Source organism: Danio rerio, chromosome 20 (genome assembly GCF_049306965.1).
Source record: "Danio rerio strain Tuebingen ecotype United States chromosome 20, GRCz12tu, whole genome shotgun sequence".
In the NCBI taxonomy this organism is placed as follows: Eukaryota; Metazoa; Chordata; class Actinopteri; order Cypriniformes; family Danionidae; genus Danio; species Danio rerio.
This window is the reverse complement of record NC_133195.1, coordinates 53,923,578-53,950,000: the sequence shown is the minus strand read 5'-3', so window position 1 is coordinate 53,950,000 and position 26,423 is coordinate 53,923,578. Positions and strand designations below refer to the sequence as shown.

Below are 26,423 nucleotides of genomic sequence, written 5' to 3'. Positions count from 1 at the left end.
CCCTTCCAGCCGCAACCCATCTCTGGGACTAATTAATTATAATTATAATAATAATTCCTTACATTTATATAGCGTTTTTCTGGGCACTCAAAGCGCTTTACACAATGGGGGGATCTCCTCATCCACCACCAGTGTGCAGCATCCACCTGGATGACGTGACGGCAGCCATTTTGCGCCAGACCGCACACCACACACCAGCTGATTGGTAGAGAGGAGACAGCGATGAAGCCAATAGGAATATGGGGAGGGTTAGGAGACCATGATAGACAAATGCCAGTGGGCATCCCAAGGACATCCTGGGATTTTTAACGACCACAGAGAGTCGGGACCTCGGTTTACTGTCTCATCCGAAAGACGGTGTCTTTCACATCCACATCCACACACACATTCATGCACACACTCATACACTATGGACAATTTAGCTTACCCAATTCACCTGTATTGCATGTGTTTGGACTGTGGGGGAAACCGGAGCACCCGGAGGAAACCCACGCAAAGGCAGGGAGAACATCGGCCCATCGGTCTTCTCAAGTGGGGGAAAGACAATGCACAACGTTACCCACTGCTGTCAACCTGGGCCAAGTCATATCTCTGTCCCAGAATCCTCAGTCCCAAATGAGAGGGTTTTTTTCTGTTGCAGGGGACATTGTAAATACCCAGAGATACCAGCTTTTACCAGATTATAGTTATATGATAAGTTTCCTTTAAACCCATCTCTATCTAAGTGAGTGAGTGATTAAATGTTGAATGTGATGAGTTTTTAACAATACTAAATTGAAACTTTATTTTTTTACATGGTTTAATAATTTTTTGTTCTTAAAATTGAAGTTCCTGTTTCAAAGCTAACAGATAGATGCTAATTTGTATGTCATTGACACTTTTGGCACTTTTTTGGAGTATTTTTTAAAAAGTTTTGTTTTTCCTGTAAATGATTCAATAAATACCGTACCATGACATTCATACCGAGGTATTACCGTACCGTGAAATTCTGATACCGTTACATCCCTATGATTGACACATCCTCAGTTTGTTGTTTCACGTCTGCCATTTTCAGCGTGTGAGTCAAAGCGATATCACTAAAGGAACACTCTTGCTCTATTTTTAGATGTAAGGCTCATTGGGCTCAACATAAGATCAATATTCTCCACATTATCGCTCTTATTGGTATGACTGGTTGTACCTTTAGGTGGGTTTGCAAACGTGTACTTTTCATTGCGTCTACCTTAAACTTCAGCCGTTTGCATTTCTCGCGAACACAGAACCTCCATGTGATCTTAACATTTTCCCCAGATGTTGGTACAGACCAAATAAATCCATTCATGCAAAGAAAACAAACCTAATTAGTTCATAAATTAAGTTCTGTGTAACATAATGAAATGACACAGGGAAAAAGTATTGAACACATGAAGAAAAGGAGGTGTATTCTGGCAGTGAAAGCCCAGACAGCAGCTGAAATCTCTCTGTAGTTATTCAGCAACTCCTTGCCCCTTCTCAGTGTAAATGAACATCAGCTGCTTCAGTCCAACATGTACATTAGCAGGAGGATGAAGATGAACCCAGGGTGGACATTTCAGCAAGACAATGATCCAAAAACACAGCCAAGGAGACTCTCAGATGCTTTCAGAGAACGAAAATCAAGCTGTAGAATGGCCCAGCCAATCACCTGACACCAATCAAATGGAAAATACAAAATAAAGATCAGATTGTATTGATGAGACCCACAGAACCATCAAGATTTTTACACTTTTAAAGTCTGTGAAAAAGAAAATCACAACTGAGCTTCATTCTCCATGTGAGAGGCGTCTTTAAGCTGCCATCACCAAAAAAGCCTTTTATAAAAACTACCAAATCCATTTCAGTAGCACTTTCTCCTCGTGTCATTTCATTTTTATTACACACAACTCATTTTTCAAGGACCAAAAAAAAAGAAAATATCCCCCTTTAGTTCACGAGTTAGAGAATATTTGTCTTCTGAAGCCACACACATGACATTATTAGACAAACTGATCCTAAAGTCATTACTGCCAGATTTTAAATATCTTTTATATTTGAGCACAATCTAAAGATTATTGAACATTCCTCAAATAAAATGAACATCTGACCTGAGAAAACTGCACACAAGTCCTACAGATCACCTACACAACTTGACAAAAATCTTGTCATTGATCCCAGTTGTAAGAGGAAGAGATAATAACTTTATTTTTAGTCGATCATTTGGAAAAAGTGGCAGAAAGGAGGATTTTTCAGATGAATCATCTGTTGATCTGCATCCCAATCATCAACAATACTGCAGAAGACCTACTGGAACCCACATGAAGCCAAGATTCTCACAGAAATCAGTCAAGTTTGGTGAAGGAAAAATCATGGTTTGGGGTTACATTCAGTATGGGGGCGTGCGAGAGATCTGCAGAGTGGATGATCAACATCATCAGCCTGAGGTATCAAGACATTTGTGCTGCCCATTACATTACAAACCACAGGAGAGGGACAATTCTCCAGCAGGATAGTGCTCCTTCTCATACTTCAGCCTCCACATCAAAGCTCCTGAAAGCAAAGAGTGCTCCAGGATTGGCCAGCCCAGTCACCAGATATGAACATTATTGAGCATGTCTGGGGTAAGATGAAGGAGGAGGCATTGAAGATGAACACAAAGCATCTTGATGAGCTCTGGGAGTCCTGCAGGAACACTTTCTTTGCCATTCCAGATGACTTTATTAATCAGTGGTTTGAGTCATGTCAGGGATGTATGGATGCAGTCCTCCAAGCTCATGATGGAGTCAGACACAATATTTATTCTGCTTCCACTGCAGCATGACTTTATATTCTATACTGGACATTATTTCTGTTCAGTGATGAGACTTTAGTCTAGGCAAAGTCAGACCTTACTGTCCTAATGAAATCATCAAGGCATGATCATATTTTATTGTGGTAAAATAAGCGTCATCTAGAGGCCTTTGCCTTTCATATAAGCCACTTCTGATACCAAATGAACAACTAGAAGTCAAGTTCATATTTGCTGTTCCTAAAACTTAAATAGGCGACAAGACTTTTGTCAGGTAATGTACAGTATGATGCTTCTTGGGTTGATTTTGTCTAGTGTTGTTCACTTAAAAAGAGTAAACATTCGTGTTTGTCATTAAGAAGTCAATGTTCATGTTCAATATTCATTTCAGTTTCAGCTTCCCAGTTTTGATGTGACAAAAACTGCATTCAGAAAACTGCAGATTACATGCAAGTCAATTAGGTTTCATCCACAAGCTGGGTGAAATAATGCTAGAACACAATGCATACCGGGTGAAACGGTTCATTTTTAATTGGATGATTCATTTGTTTGTATCAAACCTTTTGTTGAATAAAATATAATCACAATGCATTCTGGGATGGCAGACATATGTGACACTGCCAAAACGGCCAAAACAAAGCTTTTAGCCGCCTGCTATGTTGAAACACAACATTGCCAGCGATGCTTTCAAGGTAGAGGCTGAATAGATTTTGGCTGTGCGCCGCAGCATTAGCATCGAGTAGCTGAAGCTGGCACTGCTCCCTCAACACATTTATCACCGTTTCAAGATGAATGCAAACAGCAAAGCATATTTTAAAGGACAGCTATTATGCAAAATACAGTTCACAGTTATATTGGAGTGATATAAACACAGCAAGTCTCTTTTCTGACATTAAAGTATGATCCAAATCCCGGTGATATTGAGGCATGCAGCAATGTGACGTAGCAGTCCCCGCCCACCGATATTGATTGACAGTCGCAGATTTATCTTAAGGTTAAAACAGCTACAATCCGCTCTGATCCCCAAAAAAAAGACAATACCGCAGGTTAAAAAATAATCGGATGGGTATTTTGATCTGAAACTTTACAGACACATTTTGGAGACACAAAAGACTGATTTTACATTTGTCTAAAAGGCCAAAATTTAAGCCAATTAATGGGGGCCTATTATGCAAAAATCACTTCTATAAGGGGTTTAGGGTGCTTTCACACCTGCCTCATTTAGTTCTATTGAATCGCACTAGAGTTTAGCCCCTTTCACACATACAGACCTTTCCGGAAAATTACCGGCAATTTACCGGAAAGATTGTATGTGTGAACAGGTCCTTTTTGAAAATACCGGTAAATTCGTTCTGGCTATTTTCCGGAAAAAGAAGTTGTAACATTACCGGTAATTTGCCGGAATGTTGCGCTGTGTGAACGCAGATGGAAGATTGCCGGAAAGAACGCGTGCAATCTAGAACATGCTGACGTGAGACGTCTGCTTTAGCCAATCAGAACAGTCAGACGCATTCACGTTCGCGCAGATTTTCCCAGACGCATTTAGCTGCTAAAAGTTAGTCAGATAACGTTTATATGTTCTTCTTAATGCCAACTGTTTAAATAATTATCGATAAGATGCTTATGATAAGCCGCTGTTTGTTTACCTTCAAGTTTTGCGTGTGCCTGTGAAACAGCCTGTGAGCGCAAGCACACACACATATCATGAACATCTCGACATGCTAAAAGTGATCCTCCATATATTTTTATATCGAAGTTGTTCACAATACTGATCCATCCACAGCGTTTGTAATGTAGTCAAATGTTTACAAATACAAGCGCAGCCGTTTAAGGCTCATTTGTGGTGAATGATGTCAGAATTTACCGTTATTTTGGAATGGATGTGTGAAAGGTCTTTTCCGGAACAATCCCGTAACGTCCTCGCCTGTGTGAACAGCGCTTTTTTGAATTTACTGGTAAAGTGGTTCCGGAAATTTTCCGGATATTTACCGGTATCATTGTGTGAAAGGGGCTTTTGTTTTCCCGTTTGGTGCGGTTCCTATGGGCAGGTGAGAATGCAGCAATCGTACTCGAGTGCGCACCAAAAGCAGATCAAACAAGCGTACCGAGACCTGCTTGAAGAGGTGGTCTCGGTACGCTTTCAAACGAACCCTGGAGCGGTTCGTTTGTGGTGAGAATATATGATCCGTACTAAAACAGGTCCAACCGGAAAAAGTACTGTGCCTTTTGGGCTAATTCAGCTGCTGTATGCCGATGGGCTGTGCATTATGGGATATGGAGGAAAAATATTTGTTGACAGCGCTTTAACAACAGAGAGAGAGAAGGGAAAACATTACCTGATGGATCGTTGGTAATATTTCTGCAGGATGGCCATGTCGCAGTTTAGCTAAATTAATTCACGCCTCCTGCTGAAGTGACGAGCGATGCATTAAACACTGTTTTCCAGCCGCGGCCGCGCTTCATTCCTGAAATGTATAGTTTGTCTAAAGCAGGGATACAATCAGCCAGCGCAGTCGTCCCTCCATTGTAAAAAGCGACATTTTGTGTCTGCCGGTTTTGTTTGCCTGCGCAAGTTTTTTGGCATTTTCCTGCACGTGAATTCTGACCAATCAATAAGCAGTTTAGGAAATATGTTCAACAACATCTGGCCAACGAGAGATGTGTGGCTGTCTCTTAATATGCGTTCTTGTCTGTACTTGCGTTCTCGTGTCCTCGTGAAACGTCATCAACCGTCGCCAAAGTACTGTTACAATTCAAAGTTCACATCTTTCCAAGTACACATGAAATTCCCGGATGTGTACTTGGTCTGGCCTTTGGCCAAGGATGCATCGTGAGGTGACTTGTGCGAAGTTTTGAAGCTCGGGTATCCCAGAATGCATTGCAGTGTAACCAGCGAAAGCAAATGGCGGAGGAGGAAACCCGCACGGTTTTAAAAATACTCCTTTACTGTGTCACAAAATAAAGTTTTAAGAGTTTTTCAGGCGAGAATGTAGTTGTTTTTAACTCGAATCGGCAGTTTATTCACAAAGATAGCGCTTCTTTAACGATGTGGCTCAGCTTATGCGGACTCCGACTCCCAGCCTGCCAGCGGGAGCTCCGTCATCAGCTCCCCCGCCAGAGCAGCTTTACTTCGGCCAGGCCATCTCGGACGTACCGCTGGATCTCATCTCTCCATGGTAGTTAAAACAGGATATTTAATACATCTTGGGAATATCTAACGGACAGTTTTTGGTCTTATAAATCTATTATTTGTTCTCAGGTGTATTATTTTGGCAGTGTTATTTTGTTACCTTTTATAATTGTCTTTAATTATGTTACCGTGTTGTTCGCTGTTTGTCTTTGTTTACCAAATTGCTTGACGTAATCTTTATTTCTTATCGTGTATGTCTTTATTTCTTATTTTGTGTATAATTACCATTGTAGTTTAATAAATCTGATAATCAAAGACACATATAATAACTCATTTTAATTCACATTTATATGAATATATGTGTACATTTTCTTAAATCAAAAATGTAGATTTATAATATTAATATAGTATGAATTAAATCATTTTATTGTTAATGTACAGTGAAACTGATGAATCCATGGTGAGATAAGTGATGTTATAAAGTACACTGCTGTTCCATTTGAAGAAGTACCCGACTTGCGTCCTCACGTCCTCGGGAGTTCGTTCTTCCAAGTCTGAACTTGGCAAGTCTGAACTTCCAAGGACGCAAGTCCGAACTTTGTGTACTTGGTATTGAGAAACAGCCGTGGATTTTGTCAGATGACTGCATTTTGGATCGTTTCAACTCGTTCGGACCAAAGCCAGCAGTGTGGTGTGAAAACGGCCCAAAGACGGCAGAAAATGCAACAATGTGTCATTTATTACCCTTGGTCCGGACCAAATGAAGGGAACTACAGACGTGAAGGCACCCCTAAATCACAGTTGTGTGGCAACAGTGTGTGAATACAACAAGCCACTAAAGGTAAAAATGTGTTAAATCTATTCTTTTTTTATAATCACACTTGATAAAAACAGCGTTCAAAAACACTTTGGTTGACATTCTCTCGTTGTACAGTACGTGTCATCAGAGGGGAAAAGCCCTGACTATTTGTAGCAACCTCTTCCTTATTCGCATAGGGAGTTAGTCCTGTTTTGAATCTGCCACGATGCTGACACACAGGTATTTGTTGATCCGCCTTCTTTTAAAAAGAGCACAATCTCATTAGAATTTAAAGTGACAGTCACCAAAACACCACAATTAGGATCAAATTCTAAAAGGGTCTGTTTCAGAGAGTTAGAAAACATTATTTGTGTGGTATTTTGAGCTGAAACTTCACACACACACTCATCAGACTTATTTTACATCTCATAAAATGGGCAAAATAGGCTGCTTTTAAAGCACAAACGATTTACTGTGTATCTAGCCAAGGTTAAAAAAACAACAAAGAAAACGTCCAATTTGCATGAGGAACACCTGAAGACAATCGCTCACTTTTCCCAGCATCTGTCGTTGTGCTCAAAACTACTCCAGCGCTGCTGCTAAATGATGACAGATACAGCTGCAAACAGGCGTCTGCGCTGAAAACTTGCAACGTGATATAATTCATTAGCATAAGCACAAGCTGTTTACTGCAGACAGATGTAATGACTTGAGGAATTTTATTAGCATTTTGAAAGCGCTCACTGAGGAAACACGCTGAGTAAGCGTCCTGTTTTGTTTGACAAAAACACATATCTAATAAATGTGATTTAAGTGAAGTTTATTCATAAACTAATTTCGAGAGGATCCCGTGCTTATGATTGACACGGCTGGCCCCGAGTCAAGCTAACGAACGAACCACCAATCAGGCTATTCCTAACCCAGTATAAATAACCAAACGCCCTACCTTTAGTCATCTTCGTTTTGAAGAATCCCCCCTTCCACCCCTTCTCCTCCTCTTTTCTACAGGGCAGCACGGCGGTCCAGTGGCTAGCACTGCGGCCTCACAGCAAAAAATGCCTCCGACTCGGGTATCCACCCAACCGGTCAGCATTTTCGTGCGGAGTTCATGTTCTCCCCGTGCTTGCGTGGGTTTTCCCCGGGTCCTCCGGTTTCCTCCCACACTCCCAAAAACATGAGACTAAGTAAATTGACTAAACCAAATTAGCACCAAATTCAATTCTGTCAGCAACACATCACCTTAGCAATCCTTACGCAGCAAGAGGGGGGGTTCTCGAGATCTACCCGAGTCAAACTCCCCTCTCGCCCTGCAACGGGAGGGAGTTCGGGCTCGAGGATCTTTTGAGCTCCGGGCTCTCTCCCGGGACAGCATGCCAAACTAGCTTATTACCAATCATCAGCTAAGTGTGAATTATATTTACTGACCTTAGAAATTGAGCCTTGTTTTTGTGTTATTCTGTGTAATTCTTTCTTTTAGCAAAGCATTTCAGCTCAATAAACTACTTATTGCCCCTCACCCCCCCGCCCTTCAAAGTTAGAACAGTATGGAAAACGCAAATAAAAAATGAAAGAAGTGAACTCTAAATTTTCCCAGGGATGGGAAAACTTTACTGCGTAAAAACGTGCTGCATAAGTTGGCGGTTCATTCCGCTGTGGCGACCCTGGATAAATAAAGGGACTAAGCCGGCAAGAAAATTAATGAATGATTGTCACGGTATCTATTTTATGCTGGGCGATATATTGCACCTAAATTAATTGCGATATTATTGCCACTTTATAACTTATATCACTGATCTTTTTTCCCCCCAACATAATAGTGTAATAATTTATATAATAATTAATTATATAATTTAAAACATTTATTTTAAAACAAATCAGTAATGTTGGCGCAATAGCCTAGTGCAGGGGTCACCAATCTCGGTCCTGGAGGGCCGGTGTCCCTGCAGGATTTAGCTCCAACTCGCCTCAACACACCTGCCTGGGTGTTTCAAGTATACCTAGTAAGACCTTGATTAGCTTGTTCAGGTGTGTTTGATTGGGGTTGGAGCTAAAATCTGCAGGACACCGAACCTCCAGGAACAAGTTTGGTGATCCCTGGCCTAGTGGATAAAGATATCGCTTCTTTAACGATGTGGCTCAGCTTATGCGGACTCCGACTCCCAGCCTGCCAGCGGGAGCTCCGTCATCAGCTCTTCCGCCAGAGCAGCTTTACTTCGGCCAGGCCATCTCGGACGTACCGCTGGATCTCATCTCTCCACGGTAGTTAAAACAGGATATTTAATACATCTTGGGAATATCTAACGGACAGTTTTTGGTCTCATAAATATATTATTTGTTCTCAGGTGTATTATTTTGGCAGTGTTATTTTGTTACCTTTTATAATTGTCTTTAATTATGTTACCGTGTTGTTCGCTGTTTGTCTTTGTTTACCAAATTGCTAGACGTAATCTTTATTTCTTATCGTGTATGTCTTTATTTCTTATTGTGTGTATAATTACCATTGTAGTTTAATAAATCTGATAATCAAAGACACGTATAATAACTCATTTTAATTCACATTTATATGAATATATGTGTACATTTTCTTAAATCAAAAATGTAGATTTATAATATTAATATAGTATGAATTAAATCATTTTATTGTTAATGTACAGTGAAACTGATGAATCCATGGTGAGGCGAGTTACGTTATTAAGTACACTGCTGTTTCATTTGAAGAAGTACCTGACTTGCGTCCTCGGGAGTTCGTTCTTCCAAGTCTGAACTTGGCAAGTCTGAACTTATATCTGAACTTATTTATAACTCATATCACTGATCTTTTTTTTCCCAACATAATAGTGTAATAATTTATATAATAATTAATTATATAATTAAAACATTTATCTTAAAACAAATCAGTAATGTTGGCGCAATAGCCTAGTGCAGGGGTCACCAATCTCGGTCCTGGAGGGCCGGTGTCCCTGCAGGATTTAGCTCCAACTCGCCTCAACACACCTGCCTGGGTGTTTTAAGTATACCTAGTAAGACCTTGATTAGCTTGTTCAGGTGTGTTTGATTGGGGTTGGAGCTAAAATCTGCAGGACACCGGCCCTCCAGGAACAAGTTTGGTGATCCCTGGCCTAGTGGCTAGCGCGTTGACATATAATGTTGTAGCACTTCAGGGTGTCGCGAGTTTGAATCCTGGCTCGGGGAAATTTCCTGACCATACCCCCCCACCTCTATCTCTCCCACTTCGCTTCCTGTCTGACTACTGTCTTATCTAATAAAGGTGAAAAGGCAAAAAATAAATCTAAAAAAAAAGTCATAATAAATAGCAGATGTACACAAAAAAGTCTTAAGTAGACTTTAAATGCATCTCAAGTGCCATTTTTTAATAATAATAAGGCAGATTCCAAGACAAGTCTGCTTGTTAAATGTTTGCAGCATATTTTTTTAAATGCTGGTTTTTCGAGCATGTTTAATGGCTTCACGTCTTTAGCTGTATAATGGTACCTATCTGTGAGTGTGTACCATTTCACACAGTCATGTAGAGGTCTGCATTCTCCGACCAGACCAGATTTCTTGCGGAGCGGGAATACATTTCTGAATAAAGCGAGGGAGCGGTCTGTAACTGGTGTGATTTGAACAGTAGCGGGCGGTCTAACAATATCGCTCCAGAGTGAGCGAGCACGCGTATGTGTGTGTGTGAATGAAAGAGCGTGATGCTGTGTGTCGCTTGTTTGTTGCTGTCTATGTGTGTGATGCTGTGCGTCACTAGCTTGGTGCTGTCTATGTGTGTGTGTATGTGTGAATGAAAGAGAGCGTGATGCTGTGTGTCGCTTGCTTGGTGCTGTGTGTCTATGTGTGTGTGTTTATACAGACAGCTTGTTTGGACTCTGTATCATGTAGCTGGGTGGTTTTTGCTTTTGCTCCTCTATTCGGGAACACATCACATCACCCCACCCCCCATCCACCCTGTTAGCGGGAATGGTCGTGGCGGGTTGAAAACGGGGCATGTTGGACAGCGGGACAACAAATGCTGAATATAAGCGGGATCGGTCGGGTTCAAAGTAAAACCTGGTGGGGAGGAGCGGGATTGAGTCCCTTGCAGATCTCTACTGTCATGTTTATTTTGCACTGGTAGATAAATACATCCGTTACAGTTTAAAGACTTCTCACGTCTGGAAGACCCTGTTGAAAAAATGGCTAGGGTGGTTATGTTTTAGGTGTGATTTATTCAGAGTAGGGATGTAACGGTATCAGAATTTCACGGTACGGTAATACCTCGGTATGAATGTCACGGTACGGTATTTATTGAATCATTTACAGGAAAAAACAAAACTTATGAAAATACTCCAAAAAAGTGCCAAAAGTGTCAATGACATACAAATTAGCCATCTATCTGTAAGCTTTAAAACAGGAACTTCAATTTTAATAACAAAAAATTATTAAACCATGTAAAAAAATAAAGTTTCAATTTAGTATTGTTGAAAACTCGTCACATTCAACATTTAATCACTCACTCACTCAGATAGAGATGGGTTTAAAGGAAAATTATCATATAACTATAATCTGGTAAAAGCTGGTATCTCTGGGTATTTACAATGTCCCCTGCAACAGAAAAAACCCCTCTCATTTGGGACTGAGGTTTCTGGGACAAGAGAGATATGACTTGGCCCAGGTTGACAGCAGTGGGTAACGTTGTGCATTGTCTTTCCCCCACTTGAGAGGACAAACCATGAGTGAGATAGAGATCTCATGTCTGCATCAATCTGAACAGTGTGCTGTGTTTCTGCAGTCCCCATGACTGATTATTAGTCGTATTCCCCAACTTGCAGGCACGTGCACACACAGTGCTCAACCTGTGCAGTGCACATGCCCTTTTTAGTCTTGGATAGAAAGTTCCCTTCCAAAATGATCAAAAGTGCCCCCACGACGCGACATACCCTCCGTCCCCGCTTTACAGTACACGCGCGACAACACAGCTGATAAGAACTCGCGCGACAACACCGCTATTCAGTACGCGCGCGACAACACAGCTGATAAGAACTCGCGCGACAACACCGCTATTCAGTACGCGCGCGACAACACAGCTGATAAGAACTCGCGCGACAACACCGCTATTCAGTACGCGCGCGGCGACACAGCTGATAAGAACTCTCGCGACAACACAGCTATTCAGTACGCGCGCGTTGACACAGCTGATAAGAACACGCGCGACAACACCGCTATTCAGTACGCGCGCGAAAACACAGCTGATAAGAACTCGCGCGACAACACCGCTATTCAGGACGCGCGCGGCGACACAGCTGATAAGAACTCGCGCGACAACACCGCTATTCAGTTCGCGCGTGGCGACAACACCCGCTTTAGGGTTTTCCAGCTCTTTTTGATCCCCGCTTCTAGCAGCACACTCCATTTCCGCATTACTGGATCTGTAGCAACAACAGACCGCAAGGGATGATGGCCAAGCCTGGGCTGATGGGAATTGTAGTTTCCGGTACCTCCAGTTCGCTTCATTCGCCTGAGCAAATTTTCTCAGAAGACCTATAGTTTTACCGAGTCATGCGACTACGGTAATATCGAAAAAAATTAATATTGCGGTATGACGGTATTTACAATACCGTTACATCCCTAATTCAGAGTAAAAAAAATTACGGTAAAATACCGGCAACCTGTGGTTGCCAGTACTTGTATTACAATTGTATTACAAATAACATATAAATATATTTATAGATTTTAATAAAAAAATTCTTGTGTTGTGAAGAAAAAATCTAATTATCTATGGAAAGCATCATCTGTCACGTTAGTGTGATCAAAACAATAACAAAACGGGAACAAAAAGATTGCGGATTCAAGTGCAGATTTATTTACAGTGCATAAACATAAAACAAGGTGTTCAAAGTACAAATAAACCACAAAACCAGAAACTAAAACAGAGACAAGGCTCAGGAAACAAAACTCGAAAAACTAGACTAAGCAAAAATACAAAAACAGGATCAGGAAACAACGAACTAGGAATACAAGACTTACTGCGGAACTGGGAACAAGAGAGACAAGGAAGTCAAGATGACAAACATAGGTGGAATGGCTGTATAAATACAAGCGATATGATATGTAAACGACCCGTACAGCTTTAATCTAGACATTTATTCGAGCGAGCATGACGTCGACTTAAACTTTGTCATACACCACGCCCACCAAAAGGGTACCCTTTATGGTGAAAACACAGGCCTGATAAAGGTGACCCGTACCGAACCGTACCGTACTGTACCAGTCAGTGGAAATGAGGCATAATGTACATCTTGACATGTGAAAGTGTTCCTCCATATGTTTTCATATAAGTTGTTCACAATACTGATCCATCCACAGAATTTGTAATGAAGTCAAATGTGTAAACATTTAGCTGTGGTTTGCATTTCTGCCTTTGGACGTCTCACAAAGCAGCTGCATGAATGCTAAAGCTTTAAATAAAAGTGAAACCATCAAGAAAAGGCCGACTTCTGTGTTCTCCTCCTCTAAAAGGGCAGACTTTTAGAGGTTATTTCCGGTTAATGATGTCAGAATTTATTGGTATTTTGGAATGGATGTGCAAACAGTCTTCGGATTTCGGAACGTCCTCGCCTGTGTGAACAGCGCTTTCTTGAATTTACCAGTAAAGTCGTTCCAGAAGAAATCCAGATATTCTGTGCGAAAGGGGTTATTGACTTTACTTTCATGAACAAATGCTAGCAAAGATGAATAAACAACACATGAATACACACAAATGTATTGCTCACGATGTCCTCATGTTAGAAAACACATTACCGCACATTACTTTCAGCTTGAATAGGCTGCATTTTGGTTATGTTTTAATGCACAGCCGGTAAAGAAGAAACTTTGACCATCTCAGCTCCTCATGAAAGTTTTCCCGCAGATCTCCCGTAGCGTTCAAACTGCATTAAAGCGTAGCGTGGTTTAATATGTGTGCAGCGCAGATCCAAAGTCACCCCTGAGAAATAAAGCCTGATTAGATTTAACCGTGCCGTTTGCCTTATTCAGGGCAGAGGAAGGACAGGAGAGACTTTGATCTGAAGGAAAAGAAATAAAAAATAAAAAATCCCACAAGTGTTGAGTTTCTTCAGAAGTGAGTGAGTGTGTGTGTGTGTGTGTTTGTTTTTATGACATGGTGGGGACCTCAGCATGATAGCACACTCACAAAGTGGGGACCAAAAACATAGTGGGGACCGATCGCCCGGTCCCCACTATGTTTTGCCTTTAAAAGACTCAGGGGGCGTTGCTGATATGCCTAGTGCAGTTTTTTTCACTGATCCCCACCTTGACCATTTACCTGAATTGAGTGTGTAAGTGTGTGTCGGCGCACTGCTCTATAGCGGTCCTGTAGTCGGATGGCGGTACTGCACCCTGACACACACTTGGCGCAATTTACACACTCTGGCTACTGCACATGCGCAGATCTCATAAATGAATCCGACTTTAATCAACTTAATTAAGATCTATCATCAAATTAATCGAATTTTCTGGTAAGTTATAATGTTTTTCACCATCATAATGTAATGAAATCGGTTATATGACAAATACTTATGTTGCATATTGTGACAGTTATCAGGTATAGTTAATTAAATGTTTTAACGAATTTCCTGGGTGTTTTAATCGATGTTGTTTCAAATTACGTATTAATATAACACTGATAAGACACAAACTACAGTTCGGTATGTAATTTAACTTGTTTACACGAGTAAAAGTTACTCGCGCTAATGTGCTAACGTGCTAACTGCCCGGTGCTACGTGAGTCAGAGGCCGGGGTGGAGTGCATGAGCCTCGGTCATACAGTCACCAATCACCGGGCGGCTAAATGGATCGACGGAGGATGAAACCATTAAAAGATGCGGAGAAACACATCACCAGCTCCACTGACAAGACCCATTCACTGGAAACCGAATATATAGAAGGTTACTAAGGTATGTTTTCATAGTTCTTGTATCGTACTTTTTAAATGGTTAATTGCTGTGTATGTAACGCTGTGTATGTAATGCTGTGTATGTAAACATGTAACGTTAATCCTGAAATAACACTATTATATACTATTTAAACGTTAATGTAGTGATATAGAGGTTATAATTAAAATGTGGGGCCATCTGGTCCTAGAAATGTACTTAATTTATTGTTCTATGACGTGTAGAAACGTTTTATTTTAGCTAAATAATTATAATAAACTCCAACTTAGTGTAAAACATATATACAAGTACATAAATGTTCACTGTGTGTGTTTTATTTATTTATTTGCTGTCAACTGGTAGCCTTTTACAATAAGGTTAAATTAGTTAATGCTGGTTAATGCATTTACTAACATGAACAATGAATAATACTTTATTACAGTATTTGTTCATGTTGTTTAACTTTAGTTAATGAAAATAAAGTTGTTCATTACTAGTTGAACACGCACAATGCAGTAATTATTGCAATGCATTATTACTGGTACAAGCATGAATTTAGATTTGAATAATGCATTAGTAAATGTTAAACTATGATTAATAAATGCTGTACATGCATTGTTCATTACTAGGTCATGTTAGTAAGTACATTAACTAATAAAACCTGATTGTAAAGTGTGACCTGTAAACAATTGAAGTGGAAAAAAAGTTCTTTAAAATTGTCCTAAGAAAGAAGAACAGGTGTTTAATAGTATTAGAACAACATTGAGGAAAGGTTCTAATCCACTTCAAAAGGTTTACTGTATTTATAATTCACACACAGAGAGGATGCTAATGTGAGGTTTTTGTAGTTTTTGAACCCTACACATTTCATTAAATCTTTTAGGTCAGAGTTTGCGTTGTCCACATTTATTAAAGGAAGTTTTGTGGTTGAGTACAAATGATAGAGCTTGTGGAAGCAAAGCATAGATGAGATATTAATAAAAATACTGTCTTTATGTTTGACTTTATATGGTAAAACAAGAACAGGTGGTTAAGTGTTTTCCCCATTCAAATGTACATGTATATATTATATTCATTGTGTTTGTATTCATGCCATAGTTTAGCTTTTTATTGCTATGAGAGGGCATAATTAAAATGTTGCTTGCTCTTTTCTCTTAGTTTTGCAGCATTGATGCCGATCATGAGGACGAGACCCTCGGTCGGCTGGTGAATGATGACCATCTGCACCCTAACTGCACTGTCAATAAGATCGTTGTTCAGAGAAAACCTCATTTGTGCCTTTTTGCAATCAGGGATATTTTCTTTGGAGAGGAAATAACGTTTGACTATGGCGCATGTGATTGGCCTTGGAGAAAGGTTTGGCATTTTGATCACTTAATACATTAATCTTTAATACATTCAGCAAAGCTAAGAGTTTTTTTAATGTTAATATAGATTAAGGGTAAATCTGTTCAAAAATAAAGAGTTTGCATCATCCATAAGAGATAATGAAATCAATCTCTTAATATCTTCTTCTTGTCTTAATGGGTAAAAAAGTTTAATTAATTGGGTAATGCTTTACTTTAAAGGGGGGTTCATAAGACTGTCATGAAAGCTTTATAGTCATGACATGACTTACATAACAAAGCTGTTTTTAAATAGCTTTCATTGAAGGATGCCCATATGACTGCAAAAGAGAACTGCTCCGACAACTCTCTGATGAGGTATGTTTATTAGTATTATTATTACTATTAGTAGTAGTAGTAGTAGTAGTAGATGTTGTTGCTGTAGTAGTGCATTTAATTGTAATTATTTAACTTAGTGTGTGTCCTAATTTATGAACATATGCAATAGTGTAACATTGTGGGGACCAGAGGCATGTTAGAGAAGCTGTGAAACACACTTAGTCCTCAATACACACACAGTACGGTCTGACATAGTGGGGACCGGGAGCCCTGAGTACTACTGTCTAATTATTATTTTTTGTTTTTTATATTCAGCTTTCATTGAAGGATGACCATATGACGAGAAGAAGAGAACTGCTCTGCTCCAGTAGGAGACCCACAACCCTCTGATGAGGTGTGTTTAAATTTAATAATAATAATAATTATTATTATTAGTAGTAGTTGTTGTTGTTGTAGTAGTAGTAGTCATTTAATTGTAATTATTTAACTTAATCAAAATCTAGAAATGAAACAGAGTGTGTGTCCTAATTGGTGAACGTATGCACTAGTGTAACATTGTGGGGACCAGAGGCATGTTAGAGAAGCTGTGAAACACACTTAGTCCTGAATACACACACAGTACGGTCTGACATAGTGGGGACCGGAACCCTTGAGTACTGCTGTCTAACTAATATAATTTTTTTTATTTTCAGCTTATATTGAAGGATGACCATATGACAGAGCAAGAGAACTGCTCTGCTCCAGTACGTGACCCACAAATCTCTGATGAGGTGTGTTTATTATTGTTGTTGTTGTTATTATTATTAGTAATAGTAGTAGTAGTTGTAGTAGTAGCAGTAGTTGTTGTTGTAGTAGTGGTGCATTTAATTGTTATTATTTAACTTAATCAAAATATAGAAATGAAACAGAGTGTGTGTCCTAATGTGTGAACGTATGCACTAGTGTAACATTGTGGGGACCAGATGCATGTTAGAGAAGCTGTGAAACACACTTAGTCCTGAATACACACACAGTACGGTCTGACATAGTGGGGACCGGAACCCTTGAGTAGTGCTGTCTAACTAATATATATATTTTTTATATTCAGGTTTGCTGAAGGATGACCATATGACAGAAGGAGAGAACAGCTCTGCTCCAGTACGAGACCCACAACTCTCTGATGAGGTGTGTTTATTAATATTGTTGTTGTTGTTATTATTATTATAATTACTAGTTGTTGTAGTAGCAGTAGTTGTTGTTGTAGTAGTGGTGCATTTAATTGTAATTATTTAACTTAATCAAAATATAGAAATGAAACAGAGTGTGTGTCCTAATTTATGAACGTATGCACTAGTGTAACATTGTGGGGACCAGAGGCATGTTAGAGAAGCTGTAAAACACACTTAGTCCTGAATACACACACAGTACGGTCTGACATAGTGGGGACCGGAAACCTTGAGTACTGCTGTCTAACTAATATATATTTTAAATTTTTTTTATTCAGCTTTGATTGAAGGATGACCATATGACAGAGGAAGAGAACTGCTCTGCTTCAGTAGGAGACCCACAACTCTGATGAGGTGTGTTTATTATTGTTGTTGTTGTTATTATTATTATTATTAGTAGTAGTAGTTGTTGTTGTAGTAGTAGTAGTGCATTTAATTGTAATTATTTAACTTAATCAAAATATAGAAATGAAACAGAGTGTGTGTCCTAATTTTTGAATGTATGCACTAGTGTAACATTGTGGGGACCAGAGGCATGTTAGAGAAGCTGTGAAACACACTTAGTCCTGAATACACACACAGTAAGGCCTGACATAGTGGGGACCGGAACCCTTGAGTACTGCTGTCTAACTAATATAAATTTTTTTTATATTCAGCTTATATTGAAGGATGACCATATGACAGAGGAAGAGAACTGCTCTGCTCCAGTACGTGACCCACAACTCTCTGATGAGGTGTGTTTATTATTGTTGTTGTTATTTTTATTATTAGTAGTAGTAGTAGTAGTTGTTGTAGTAGTAGTGCATTTAATTGTAATTATTTAACTTAATGAAAATCTAGAAATGATACAGAGTGTGTGTCCTAATTTTTGAATGTATGCAATAGTGTAACATTGTGGGGACCAGAGGCATGTTAGAGAAGCTGTGAAACACACTTAGTCCTGAATACACACAGTAAGGTCTGACGTAGTGGGGACCGGGACCCTTGAGTACTGCTGTCTAACTAATATATATATATATATATATTTTTTTTTTTTTCCAGCTTTTATTGAAGGATGACCATATGACAGAGAAAGAGAACTGCTCTGCTCCAGTAGGAGACCCACAACTCTGATGAGGTGTGTTTATAATAATAATAATAACAATTATTATTATTATTATTAGTAGTAGTAGTAGTAGTAGTAGTAATAGTAGTTGTTGTTGTTGTAGTAGTGGTGTATTTAATTGTAATTATTTAACTTAATCAAAATATAGAAATGAAACAGAGTGTGTGTCCTAATTGGTGAACATATGCACTGACATTGTGGGGACCAGAGGCATGTTAGAGAAGCTGTGAAACACACTTAGTCCTCAATACACACACAGTAAGGTCTGACATAGTGGGGACCGCGACCCTTGAGTACTGCTGTCTAACTAATATATATTTTTTATATTCAGCTTTTATTGAAGGATGACCATATGACAGAGGAAGAGAACTGCTCTGCTCCAGCACGTAACTCACAACTCTGTTATTGCATATCAGATTTAACGAACCGTTTACTACGGATTTCATGTAATTTTGATAACTGTGCATTAATCAGATGTCATCACGCTGCTGTGCCGTCAGCCAATCGTTGTATTGCTGATAATGATTTTGAGGATCGATAGATCTGTCACAACACACAGTCACAACACATCTCAGATCAGTTTAATCTGATTCGCAAACTTTTTTGAAGAACAAAATTAGCCTAAGATGAGTTATCAAGATTAAAAGATCCAGGATCTGTAATATAATCTTAGATTATTTAAGCGAGGTCCGAAGAACAGACCCCTGGACCCTTGAGTACTACTGTCTAAATCAGGGGTCTCAAACTCAATTTACCTGGGGGCCGCAGGAGGCAAAGTCTGGGTGAGGCTGGGCCGCATAAGGGATTTCACAAAAAAAAGTCCTCAAATGTCATTATTAACAGTTTTAATGATTTCTTCTAAACATGAAGTGTCCTGGACATTAATAGAACATTGAGTGAAGATTATGAACAGTTCTTCTGAACATGGCATCTTTTGCCTACTTCTTGCGGCCAGAGACTTGACAGCGCTTCTTCTCACAAATCTTATATATGTATATATGTATATATATGTATAAATAAAAAACACCCCCACCCCACTCCAGTCACATCAGTCTGTACCAGTCTGTATCTACCTATAATATATATAAGATGCAGGCTGTAGCTAGGTAGGTGGCAGGCTGCAGATAGGTAGCTAAGTGGCAGGCAGGGGCGGGAACAGCTTACTTTGGTTCTGGCCGGCGCGAGTTCCCTCCCTGCCTGGTTTATACTTCTGCGTCAAGTGACCGGCGCAACTCACGGCGCAGGCAACGCGTGCAGCTGTGCATTTATACTTCTGCGCGCTGTCTCTGTTGGTCTGCATTAACACTTCCGAAACGCTAGTGGGCAGTGAGGTGTAAATGTTCCTCTGTGTCGAGTTTCTTCGCTTCTGTTTTGCTATTCTGAACACTTCCTGGATGTACAAGTGACTCAAACTCGCTCATTTTGAGGCAGGAACCGGCGGACGTGCAACAACTTTTACCATGAGGTAAACACAGAACAAAACTTTCCATCCGGAGCTCCTTCACGGGACTCCACACTTGTAAACAATCGCTCGCGCCATTCTTGCGGCTCTCGGTCCCGCCCAGACTCGTCGGTGCTAGCAAGCCGACCAATCACAGAGCTTGCGCTACGCGTCGTTGCGACGTGTAGTTACAATTTTTGAGAGGTGCACGTCAGTGACGGCCACGGTGAAGGGCTATGCGTCAGCGCCGTAGCATACGCCGGTGTTTGACGCAGAAGTATAAATCAACACTTCCCGCCCGTCACAGCGTCTAACAAAGGGGCGGGGTGCGTGGTGACGTCACCGGCACCCCCGCCCCTTTGTTTACACGGCGGGCGGGGAATGCCAGTGACCGCTGTGTACGGATAGAATCAGCGGAGCGGGGAGCGCTCTCTTTCCCGGCTCCGCTGATTCTGTCAGTGTACAGCGGTCGGCGCGGGCCACAAAATATTGCACTGAGGGCCGCAAATGGCCCGCGGGCCGCGAGTTTGAGACCCCTGGTCTAAATTATATTTTTCAAAATAAAAATTATAAATTATATATAAAAATATATTAAATAATTTTATATAAAATATTTATAAAATTATATATAAAATATATATTTTTAATTATATACAGTTGAAGTCAGAATTATTAGCCCCCTTGTTTATTTCTTGTACTAAATTTCTGTTTAATGGAAAGCAGATTTTTTTAAACACATTTCTAATCATAACAGTGTTAATAACTCATCTCTAATAACTGATTTATTTTCTCTTTGCCATGATGACAGTAAATATTATTTGACTAGATATTTTTAAGACACTTCTATACAGCTTAAAGTGACATTTAAAGGCTTCACTAAGTTAATTAGGGTAACTAGGCAAGTTATTGGAGGGATAATAATATTGACCTTAAAATAGTTCATAAACAATTAAAACTGCTTTTATTCTAGCTGAAATAAAACAAATAAGACTTTCTCCAGAAGAAAAAAATATTATCAGATATACTATGAAAAAATTCCCTGCTCTGTTACACATCATTTGGGAAATATTTGTAAAAAAGTTTTAAAAAGGTGGGCTGACTTCAACTGTATATACTTTCATATATATATATATATATATATGATATATATATATATATATATATGATATATATATATATATATATATATATATATATATATATATATATATATACAGTTGAAGTCAGAATTATTAGACCCCTTCGAATTTTTCTCTTCTTTTTTAAATATTTCCTAAATGATGTTTAACAGAGCAAGGAAATTTTCACAGTATGTCTGATAATATTTTTTTCTTCTGGAGAAAGTCTTATTTGTTTTATTTTGACTGGAATAAAAACAGTTTAAATTTTTTAAACACCATTTAAGGGACAAAATTATTAGCTTCTTTAAGCTATATTTTTTTTCCCCCGATAATCTACAGAACAAACCATCATTATACAATAACTTGACTAATTACCCTAACCTGCCTAGTTAACCTAATTACCCTAGTGAAGCCTTTAAATTTCACTTTAAGCTGTATAGAAGTGTCTTAAGGAATATCTAGTCTAATATTATTTACTGTCGTCATGGCAAAGATTAAATAGGTCCATTATTAGAAATTATTATTAGAAATAGTTATTAAAACTATTATGTTTAGAAATGTGTTGAAAAAAATCTTCTCTCGGTTAAACAGAAATTGGGGAAATAATAAACAAGCGGTCTAATAATTCAGGGGGGCTAATAATTCTGACTTCAACTGTATATGAAGAGTTTCATTGCAAAACGAGATATATCCATTTAAAAAAATGTTGGTTATTTTGACATTATTTTTCAGGACATCAACAGTGAAGTTCATTCACAATTTTTGTACATTAAACTATAACTTGAGCTCAGTGAAGGCCAGGGACACAATATTTTCAAATCCAGGATATTTTTTATTTAATTTTATGTCTATAATTAAGTAAAAAAACATGCCAAAATGCTACATACTAATCCAACCCACATTGTCAAACATCTTAAATTGGTTAAAAAAAACTATACACCATAAATATATGGAATAATATATGCAAAGATTGATTAATAATAATAAGATTCTAAGTTAGATTTGGCCAGAATGTACACAACATAACATAACATAACTTTATTTATTTTTATTTTTTGCAAAACGCTACATCCACCTTAGGCTATATTATACTACATTAATACCATTACCAAAAGCTAGTGAATCAATGTTTTGTTTGATAAGTAAGATTAAGTTAGTTAGATAAATGACCTTTAGCTTGGTACAGAAAGAGTGGGGGGCGGCTCCTTCCACACCGCTGCAGAAAACCAAACCTGTATGATTAGAGCGGGCGGAGCTGCGATGTCACTGAGTCTGCGACACAAACTTGCCTCGCTATGTCATATTTAATGAATTATTTCACTGTAATAATAATAATAGCTTATTTATTTGGTTGTGAAAAAACTAAACCGTTTTCTCCATAACAACATGTGCCCTTTAAGTTCCTTTATAATAAATCAACAACAACAAGAATTAATTATAAATAATAGGTGCAACCGCATAAATAAATCTTCAGATAGGCTACTCAGCTACATTTAAGAAATTATTTAAAAAATAAACTTATAAAGGACACTTAGAAATGTCGCCTTGCAGACAGGTATCTTGTGATGGGGAGTAGGAAAAAAGGCGCTCCTAGGCCTTTTCTTGACATCAGCGGAGACTCGTTCCCTGCTGCATTTGTGTATTGTTGACGCAGAAGTATCTTATTCTGGTCCACTTTTGTGGCCTTTTTATAAATTTTTGTGAAGTTGAAGACTTCATCTTCTATCGCTAAATCAATGAGCAAACTCTGATTTTTTTACCGGCGATGACTCTCTTCCCAGGGGATGCTGAGCTCGCGCCGCATCCTGAACGTTCTCTAACTGTTATATCGCACTTTGTAAAGAAACTGGTCTGACGGATATTGCGTTTTGTGAAAAAAAAAAACGTTTTGTACTTGGCCTAAAATGTGCATTCTTAAATGTTATTAATGGCAGCAATTCACACATAGATTAAGGTACATCTGAACAGTGATTTCCAATAATAAAATCCAAATGTCAAAAAATGCCGTTTATCGCATTTTGCAACCTAACTCTTCATATGTATGTATGTGTTATGACTGTATGACTGCAGAAGAGAACTGCTCTGTTCCCACAACTCAGTTTTTCTGGGACTTGAAAACAGACGCTCAGAAGATTTTAAAGGGTGGAATCTTGATCAAATCGTGGGTTTACACACAAACATGTAATACAGTGCCAGATTTTCTGGATGTTATATACACATTTGTATTTGCAAACATATACCATATTGTTTTAAATGATGTATTTTTGTGTGGGTTTTTACATTCAGAGAAAGTTACAGTGGATCGTGATTTTGGAGGAGGTGAAGTCCAGTCTAAAAGGTAAAAATATTATTTATTTTTCTGATCAGAATTTTTCTTTTTCAGAATGTTTATTTTTATCATGATATGTATGTGCTATGTTTGAAAACTATTTTTAAGCTACCATCACACGCTTTTACCCATTAAAAAGAACAACACAAAATCAAATAAATATTTTGTTAAGCTTTATGCAGAGAAGTCAACTCTCAGACTTGATTTTTACTTTCAGAGTCCCCTCAAGTATCATCACCATGGTACAGTGTCTGTGAAGATAGTGAAGCAGACCCAGCATTCACAAAAAAGAGAGGTATGATCATTAAAGTTAATTTGTGACTGACTTGTGTTATTGTACAAGTCCAAATGCACAAGCTCATTTACATAACATGTAGGGTAAAACAGGACAGAAGCACATTACTTCTATGATGATTTCAGTACAGTTGCACTTGATGTCTCATTTCATGTTAGTTAAACAATATTGCTAAATACTTTGGAAAATATACTAATTGCATATCTGGTTACACTTTATTTTGATAATTTACTTTACTACTACTACTACTACTACTAACTACAAGCAACTGCAACTACTTGTCAACTAACAGCCATTAGACTGTCTGTTAGAATCAACACTGCTAATGCTCTACTAAATTTATATAAGAATTAGTCATATTGTACTAATTTTGAGCGTAACCTAACAGTCTGCTGTACTATTTACTGAGACCAATGAGAGTTGGTTTTATTGAGGTAACCTTAACAGATATGTGTTACAGTGTAGTGTTTTGAGCTAAACTTGAGCTAACAGTCTGCTAATACTCTACTGATAATCAGATGAGCGTTAGTCTTATTGAACATTCTAACAGTATGCAAATACTCTAATACATAATACTTTACGGTGAGATAATTAACGTAGTTGCAGAGTTACGCATAGTTAGAAGAATGTCTAAACTGGACTATGGAATAAAGTGTAACCCCATTAACCAGTTTTGGAGTTATTAGGAAGTATTTTTTAATCCATCTCCATCTTAAGTATTTTTAATAATAGGCAAGACATATTTTTCTAGCATTTTCTATCACAATATTAAACTAACATAACAGCACATGTTGTAAAAATGACTGAACATTTATGCAACTAAAACCACTTTTTTATATTTTAACCACCCATAGGTCCCATAAAGAGAAGATCCTGGAGCAAACAGGAAGTACATGCTGTGGTGAAACCTGAACCATTGGCTCTAAAAACCAGAGATTGGTCAGCTTTGGATTTTTATATTAAAAACTGAATCTTGACTCTTTAGAAAAAAAAAATATCTGAATAACACTTTCATAGTAACTACACACTATACATCATTAGTTTAGCACTAACTCTACATTAATAGACTTTAGGAAGCAGTTTATAAATATAGCTTCAAACGCTGTATTCTTGACTTGACTTAATTGTATTTTCATGCTTTGTTACTGATTCATTTTTCATTACTATATTATGTATTGCATTATTTACAAACTATTTGTATATAAGAGTAGTTGGTGGTTTTTAAGATAATTCAGAATGAGTTATTAAATGATTAATAAACTATTCAAATGAACATTTATACATGTTATATTCAGGCATATAGTAATTGTAACCATGTGTGTTAGTAAATGCTATAATAACACAACTTCATGCAGTTTTGTGACCTAATCTATTAAGGACTGGTTATAGTTGATAAATCCCTTATAAATGACAATTAAAGGCTCAGTATCTAATGAACAATAAATCTTTGCAATCTTATTAAAAAATTCTGTAAAGTTTAAACATTGCAAAATAAAAATACAACATCATTTCAAAACAACATAATTAACAATATGGCAATATTCATTTCAGTGTTTCTGTGATGTTTGCACTGTACAGTAATTTTAGATTTTGATTAGATTGCAAAGATTTATTTTTCATTAGATAGTTTCATTTGTGTATCTTGAAATTAATGAAAAAAAAAATATATATATATATATATATCTTCTTTGGCCTTAGTCCTGTATGATTGCGGGGTCGGCTCTTTTTGGAACAAGTCCTTCAGTTTTAGACTTGTCCATATGATAACGACTTTTTTACACCTTCCGGCCAGCCTGTCATATGGGCCTGTCACACTCATACACTAGGGACAATTTAGCCTTCCCAATTCACCTGTAGCATGTCTTTAGACTGTGCCTTTGCACCCGGAGGAAACCCACACGAATGCAGGGAGAACATGCAAACTTCTCACAGAAATGCCAACTGAACCGAGGTTCAAACCAGTGACCCAGCGACCTTCTTGCTGTGAGGCGACAGCACTACCTACCGCGCCACTGCTTCACCATATATATATATATGTATATATATATAAAGCTATAAATCACTCCCCCTTTTAATTTATTTATTTTTTCTGTTGAGAATATAGCTGAGATTTTAATTGTCATTTATAAGGGATTTATAAAGCATCAATAGTCCTCACTTTACATTAGCTCACAAAACTGCATGAAGTTGAGTTCATAAAGCATTTATTATTAGACAGAGTAACCATTACTATATGCCTGATTAATTAGTTATATAAATGTTGGGTAACACTATAATAACTGCACACAATGAATTATTTATGAAACATTAGCAAATAGTTAGTTGAACGTTTGTTAAGCATTAACGCTACATTAATAGACATTAGTAAGCAGTTTATAAATTATATTTATAAATATAAATTACAAATATTATTGACTTATAAGCACAATTATAATGTGCTTAATGATTGTTTTCATACTTGGTAAATAATGCAATACTTAATTTAGTAATGAAAAGTACATCATTAAAAAAAAACAGATATTTAAAAGTAGTTGGTGTTTTTTTTTAGATAATTCAGAATGTGCAAGTAAATGATTAATAAACTATTCAAAATAACATTTATAATTCTTATTATTCAGGCATATAATAAGTTGTTT

The 26,423-nt window shown here is 38.0% G+C and overlaps 1 protein-coding gene across 16 annotated transcripts in view; it reads right to left on the bottom strand.

The window, feature by feature from the left end:
• The window catches only part of fut8b (fucosyltransferase 8b (alpha (1,6) fucosyltransferase)), a 218,550-nt gene that overhangs the window by 26,267 nt on the left and 165,860 nt on the right, over positions 1 to 26,423 (bottom strand). For 3 of the 16 annotated variants that reach the window (XM_073933792.1, XM_073933793.1, XM_073933791.1), the window contains one exon: positions 12,770 to 13,760. The exons of 7 other annotated variants lie outside the window; for them this stretch is intronic. In XM_073933792.1, the coding sequence (XP_073789893.1) occupies positions 13,648 to 13,760 (113 nt within the window). In that variant the 3' untranslated portion in view covers positions 12,770 to 13,647. Of the gene's footprint in view, positions 1 to 12,769; positions 13,761 to 26,423 lie in introns of those variants that run through there. 6 more of the 16 variants (XM_073933795.1, XM_073933794.1, XM_073933796.1 and 3 more) reach the window with 2 other exon arrangements.